The sequence below is a fragment of the Ostrinia nubilalis genome, chromosome 4 (genome assembly GCF_963855985.1).
Source record: "Ostrinia nubilalis chromosome 4, ilOstNubi1.1, whole genome shotgun sequence".
Lineage (NCBI taxonomy): Eukaryota > Metazoa > Arthropoda > Insecta > Lepidoptera > Crambidae > Ostrinia > Ostrinia nubilalis.
The window spans coordinates 12,482,117-12,489,129 of NC_087091.1; the positions used below are offsets into that span (position 1 = coordinate 12,482,117).

Below are 7,013 nucleotides of genomic sequence, written 5' to 3' on the forward strand. Positions count from 1 at the left end.
ATAGGATATGGAGCAGGCCACGCCCTAAAATGTCCGGATGTCGTCATAGTATTATGGAATACATATAAAATACTTTTATTATTTCATTTTTTAATCCTCAAGTGTCCGTTACAATCTAATTAATATTTAAGTATTCAAAAAGTAAGAGATTAATTTTGATACTTTACTGCTGTGCCCAGGAATCTAAGGCGGTTTCTGACAATGTCCTTTCTTAATCTATTCGTTTATACTTAACACTAAACGAATTTCTGATAAACCTTATTTTGAAACTTAACTCAAAGCCATAAGATGTGCAAGCGATTTTGGTCTCACTGTTGTATGATAAACAGTTCAAAATACAAATTTTCCTGTTACTAACCCTGTCTGCACCTACTTTTCAAGCTTGTTCCTAAACCGGCTTACGTACAGGTAACACAGTTATTTATAGCACCTAAATCCTAACACCTTCCTTGTCGCATAAATTGTAACCATTGCAAGTTACAAGAAGTTACAATTTAATATCGAATTACAATATGGATTCAAGACTCTTAGACGTGATTCTTAACATGCATCAGGATGCTTTCAATATACCTACTCGTAACAACAATCTATGTACAATCAGCGTCAAATAGATCGTGACACCTAAAGTAGCCAAAAATTTTGCAAGTTGGCAACACGTCTTTGTTACAATTGGAATAACATTGTGTTGTCAACTTTTTGGCCACTTTGGATGTCACGAACTATTTGTCGCTGACTATATTACATCCATCACTGTTTTAAAAAACTGTCGTCCTCAGCTGTCGTCATAGTAATTTGTACTGCTGCAATAGATGTACAACAGCACAGTCATCAGACTATACATTTTAGTTGCTAAGCAGCACCTATTATCGCTTCATAAGATGCTATAAACGAGACTAATCCCACCTCTCTTTCCCACCACTGCAATTCCAGTATAACCAGGATCTATAGCATGGCTTCTAATGTAATCCAACCAGTGAAAATAAGACAGATCTTTTCTTAAAGGTCACTTAAAAAGCTTTGTTTTGTCTCTTGTCATTCGCTTTGCACTGGAGGGAAGTCGAAACTTAACTTCGAACTCCTCCTATATTCTTCTGATTAATTTCGTTGCTGGTCCAATGACAGTTTAATTTTCCCCTGAGACAAACTTTACCTTCACTGGTTGGGTTATTACTGGCGGTCAAGCTGTAGATCCTGCCTACACAGGAGTTACAGCCGTGGGAACGAGAGGTGGGAATAGTACTGGGCTCTACCAAATTACCCTGTACGGTGCCGGCTCTACAAAAGTATCTAACTAAAGTGTAGTTATAATTAAAAATATGACGTAATAAGTTTATCTAAAAGCGGTGCTTATATTAGGTAAGGTGGGCTAATGCAGGTAATGGGGAAGCGCGATGGCCGGCGCGGCTGCGTAGTGAGCTACTGGGGCCACGGCAACCTGTAATGAACGATTAAGATTAAATTCAAATTCAATAATTTATTTTCTAGAATACATATCACATTATTACACATTAATCCTGTTGGATTGATAGGGTTTATGGAAAATGACAAGAATCATTTGACTTCACCGTACCATTTATATGTCCATGTTAACATAGGCTAGTGTCGGCTCATATACCCATTTACCTAACACCCTGTAGAGCTTTGGTGTCTTAAATAGTGGTAGAGCGACGATATGAAATACCCACAACAGCTGTTAAGCTGTTGAAGGAATTTATATTAAATGGCATACATCTTTTCAGAGTAAAGACCACGAAATATTAATATTATTGGTATCTTAAAAAGAGGTAGAGCAACGACAATACAACATACAATGAATGTTATGGATGCTCAAGTAATAGGTCGATCGATCCTTTAATGTACAAGACGCTATGTTATACGGCCGCGTTACTGGTCTTACCTGCCTATATTGTGTATTGTGCCAAATAAATTATATTCTATTTTCTATTTTTCTATTTTTTTTTCTAACCTAAATAAAATATCACAACGATAACTAACTTTTCGTTAATAGCTGTTATAATCCTAATAATAGTAACCGAATTATTTGTTCCCATATTTAAACGCTCAGTGACATTTTATTGGCCTGCAATTGCAAATAAACGTAAGCCGTTTAACGTTCCATTTCAAAGAGATATCACCTTAAAATTAATAGTGCATTTTTCTCGGAAAACTATTGAGGTCTATCTGAGAAATTCGGTAAATATGTTGGCCAAGTTCCACGGGCCTACCTGTTTCCTTATAAGCCTACGCCATTAGGACTTGCGCAAACGCACCCAGCGCAATTGCGGAGAAATCAAGTTTGTGTAATGGTAATGCCCCCTGACGAGTAAGATGGTAAACAGTCCTTGAGATTATATTGTTTTAAATACAAGTTTTGCTAAATTAATTTCTTGCTACTAAATAATTAGCAATTTAATGAAGTCTTATGTTTTTAATCAGCTTTAATTGGCCGAAGATATCAAAATTAATAGATATAGAATTTATACATAGTTCTTAAAATGTCATATGTCAAAATGCTTAATCACATCACTATCACACTTTTCATTCCTAAAAAAAATACTTTCAGTGACTTTCAAAACATTTATGTCACCCTTGAATTCTAGTGCACATTTGCATGGTGAATCGGATGCCAAAAATATACTAACGTGAACTCACTTAAATGGTATGCAGATCAGTAGAGCATGTTACGAATATGTTAATACTAGAAAAGTAACCGGATGGCCCGCATACCCTTCAAGGAATGCTTACAAGCTTATCGTATGTACCTAGACTGTTTTGGCAAATTCTAATAACTCATTTTGCCATTACTACGACTATCTCTTATTTCCAGAGCCATAGCTTAATTGCCAGTTAGGAAACCCAATGTTGAAGCTCCAATGTAATGCTTCAGTTAAAAATTATTCGATGTTTGAAAAATTAGCCCTTAATCTTGTTTGTGAACTCTCAATAGGTATGTTAAGCATTTCGCTGCATTCAAACGGGCATAATAGTTAAATAATGTCCGTGACCTACATGCTATGCACTTTACCATCCAAGTGTTATGGTGTAGACTAGCACAAATTAATTATTGAACGAGCGCAGGATGGGATGTGGACGCGTTTCGTTTGTTCTTTTCGTGGAAAGAACTACGTCCGGGATAAGTAATTTTTATTAGAATGCTCACGTATGCTTCAGGTCTTCGGGATAAAGTGCACAAACAAAAGTTGTAGCAACAAGTTTCCCTAGTAGGTATATGATCGGAAAAATGTTAAGAAAAATCAAGCCTTTATTGATTGCAGGCCAAGCTTAGAACTTGACACTGAGCTACTTGTAGAAAAGTCAACTTACCGGGTGTACCGCGTGCCCCGTCTTGTGCACGACGGCGTTGAAACCGTTGTGGTCATCGGCAGAGTAGGATACTGTTCTCGTGGACCCGTCGGGCTCCACTAGTGAGTAGCTCCCTGTTAGAAAGATAAAAAGATTTAGCAAAGTTTTTCTTTCTTTTAAACTCATGCTATGAGATATGTTTGTAATGTGCTGCTGCAGAATTGCTCAATAGGGATGTTTCCTGGGTCAAAAAGCAAGAGTTTTAATTAGTCAGTCAGTTAACTTATCAAAAAATACTCTACGCGTATTTTTCACTTTTTCAAACTAATGAAAATTTAAAGAGATATAGCGTGCCAAAGTTCATAAGAAGAGGCCCGTGACGTCAATGCGTGCATAAAAGTGCCGCACGTTGTGACGTCGTGCGGAACTTCAACGCACCATAACTATGTAATTATTTGTTAGATTGACAAATAAAAATATATGTGTCCAATATTTTTTGATATTAAACATTACGGACTAAAAAAATTTTTTTAAGAAACTAGCCTATTCAATGCGATCGGGAAAGAGTTCCCGATTGTCATTGAATTAAACTGTTTGAAGGGTTTTACCCTTTGATCATCTCTATGTTCTATCGTGATTCGTGTTTCAGCAAACAGGCACATTTATTACGTTGCTTTTGAAAGAAACGTATAATACATTAATTTGTATGCATCGAGAAATGAGACGTATACCTAGTAAGATATTAAAACTGGTTAGGTTTTCTGATAGATACAAAAATATCATTTTTTAAAAAGGTAACTTTTTTAAGACCTAACAAGATATATTTTGAGTTCATTTAATGTAATTATGTTTAGGTTTACCTTTAACAACATCGCCGTCTCTCTCCTCCTGCTGCGACTTGATGTCGCCGGTGTGTGGGTCTTTCACGCCGTAGTTGAACGCGTACCGTGGGTACGACTGCAAATAAAACAATAAATGCTTATTCGGCTTAATTTCAGGTTCTGCCCACATCTACTACTATTGTGAGATACTTTTTAGGAAAATTACAATATTCTCGATTGAAAAAAAATCTCAAACGAATGAAAATGTCCATCGTCTTACTTAAAACATGAGCCTTCAAGAGTAAGGTCCGTAGATATTACAAATATTACAATAGAACACTAAAAACTCGATTAAGTCTCAATCAAACATTTTGTCCCCTGATTGGTTAAATATACACACTCAACCAATCAAAAACTTCATATATCCTTGAACTTCAATAGAGTTTTTTTAGTGCTTCATACTCGTACTATACAATAAACGCGTTATGGTATCTAAGTTAATTAAAATGTTCTATTTCTATCTACAGGGTGGAATTTTGTAATGCCACCTGGAGGGAAAGTACTCTTAATACTGTAGATAGAAAATTTTACTCAAAGAAAACATTCCTTTATTTTTGAAAAGAAAGAGAACGGCATTCAAAGAATTTCGAAAAATTTTCGAAAATTCACCACCATTATACCATACAATTTTCTGTAAACAATAAAAATAAAGATTTCATCGTTTTCCTTTCATTTGATTTATCAAGTTTGTTAGAGAGATTTCATCCTTATACTTAACCCTAACGATCGATGCAATAAAAATACAGGGTGTAATTTTTAACAGATTTTAGTTGGTTCGATTCCCGGGTGTGGCAAGCAAATTTTTAGAAATCTTTGAATGCAGTTCTATTTCTTTTCCTAAATTAAGGAATGTTTCCTTTGAGTAAAATTTTCTATCTACAATATTAAGAGTACTTTCCTTCCAGGTTCCTGGGTCTGCGGGTGTCTATGGGCGACGGTAATCACTTACCATCAGGTGATCCGTCTGCTCGTTTGCCTCCTATCACATAAAAAAAAAAAAAAAAAAAAGGTGGCAATACAAAATTCCACCCTGTATATAACTTTACGATTTTATAAAACAATTTCATATTTGAGATCTAATAGGGAAGTTCAATTCTTTGACTCCACTTCTGCACAAAGTGTAATTCGAACCCGCGACTGTCCATAATTAATTCAGTACGCGAACCGCTAAGCCTGGCCTACGCATTGATATCTGAAAGTAACGGGACTATTCCCACCTCTCTTTCCCATCACTGCAACTCCTGTGTAGCCAGGATCTACAGTTTGACCGCCAATAAAAACCCAACCAGTGAAGGTCAAGTTTGTCCCGGGGGAAAGTTAAACTGTCATTGGACCCGCAACGTCTATATCTGAAAGTAGCTATCACTATACTGACCACAGGTTCAGCCACGGCGACCGGAGCATGCACAGCAATAGGCGCGTGCAGCAGCGGCGCATGCGCGTAAGGATAGTGCTGCGGCGCCGCCCACGCTGCGCTCACGAATGCTAGCACCAGAATGATCTGGAAGGAATGGAGGACTATGTCATGAAGACAATAGTGTTGAGGACCTGATGTATTTCATGTTGTGTGCTGTCGTTGGGAGTTATTGGGTTCAGATAATGTTATCAATTATATTTTGAAAATAACTAAATTCACTTAAAATTCTTCATCAAGATTTTGGTGTAAATTGTAAAAGTAGCATTTGCATAATGCTAACACAGTTTTAGGAAAATAATTTTAATAATGAAAATTATCTATTTATTGCAAAATCAATAGTCATGGGCATAGCGCAATTTTTACAGAATAATTCAATGTTAATTAAGTTTCCTTAAATTATTGCCAAATTGAATAGTCAAGGTACACAACTACTATTATCTTTCTGGGAAAATAAAGTTCCAGTTTTCAATTCACAATAAACTTGAAAACAAATTGATAAGATTTCTCTTATTACAACCCTAAAAGATTGTATTTCGAACTTTGTTATCTCTATCATATATTGCGCAACTCACCTGCATGTTGCTATGCGTGTCAAGCGGCTCTCCGGGTTGCCTGCGCAAGCGCCGACGGCTTATAACGGGGGACCCCACCAGGCACCTGCACTGGGTGCATCTGACGTGTGCTGCACTTGGATCTGGTGATACGCAATTCTAGATTTACATTAGTTTCCTTTATTTTTATTCTCTGTTTCAGGCTTTAAGGCTTATACAATGTTATGTCTTATAGATTTACTACAATGAGCGACAATAGCCCAATGATGTCGGTGTTGGATCCGTATCGAGATCTGAGGAACGTGGGTTCAAAGTTTGAACCCTGCTGCCGCTGGACTATTGTGGTTAACCCACTCGTAACACGTTTTATCTAGCTTACAATGAGGGGTTAACAGGACTATAAGTAATTTATACGGTGGCGATGTTTACTACTCGTATTGTAATATGTTGCTCAAGAAAAAAATTTAACTCAAGAAACGATTTAAGCCAAATGATGGTGAGTGGAATTTTTGATAAGCTCATTCAGAATAATTCTCGATCCCAATTCCTACTGGGTAAAGATATACTCGACTAAAGCCTTTCAACTATTGTATTGCGGTATTATTCACTAGACCATATTAGAAAACAGCACTTAGATACAATTTGATTTGCAGAGCCAAAGAATATTGTTATTTTCTGTCTTGACAAGATAAATTGCCCATCCTGTCACATATCAGAGGGCTCTATCTACATAGTGGATTATTACATGAATTATGGTAATCTCAATCTTATGGTATTTATAAATTCATATAGTAATTGCGTACTAATAACATGTGGCCGCAACTTTTTAACGCGACGGAAACGTTAGCCAACACCTCCCAA

At 36.5% G+C, this 7,013-nt stretch overlaps 1 protein-coding gene across 1 annotated transcript; it reads right to left on the bottom strand.

Moving 5' to 3' along the window:
* Positions 1-1,343: 1,343 nt before the first annotated feature.
* LOC135071172 (cuticle protein 8-like) lies at positions 1,344-6,206 on the bottom strand. The gene is made up of 5 exons (XM_063964941.1): positions 6,174-6,206; positions 5,560-5,685; positions 4,164-4,260; positions 3,325-3,437; positions 1,344-1,435 (listed from the first exon to the last, which is right to left on the bottom strand). Exons 1-5 carry the CDS (start codon positions 6,177-6,179, stop codon positions 1,367-1,369), a joined length of 411 nt encoding a protein of 136 aa, XP_063821011.1. The 5' UTR covers positions 6,180-6,206; the 3' UTR covers positions 1,344-1,366.
* Positions 6,207-7,013: the final 807 nt, after the last annotated feature.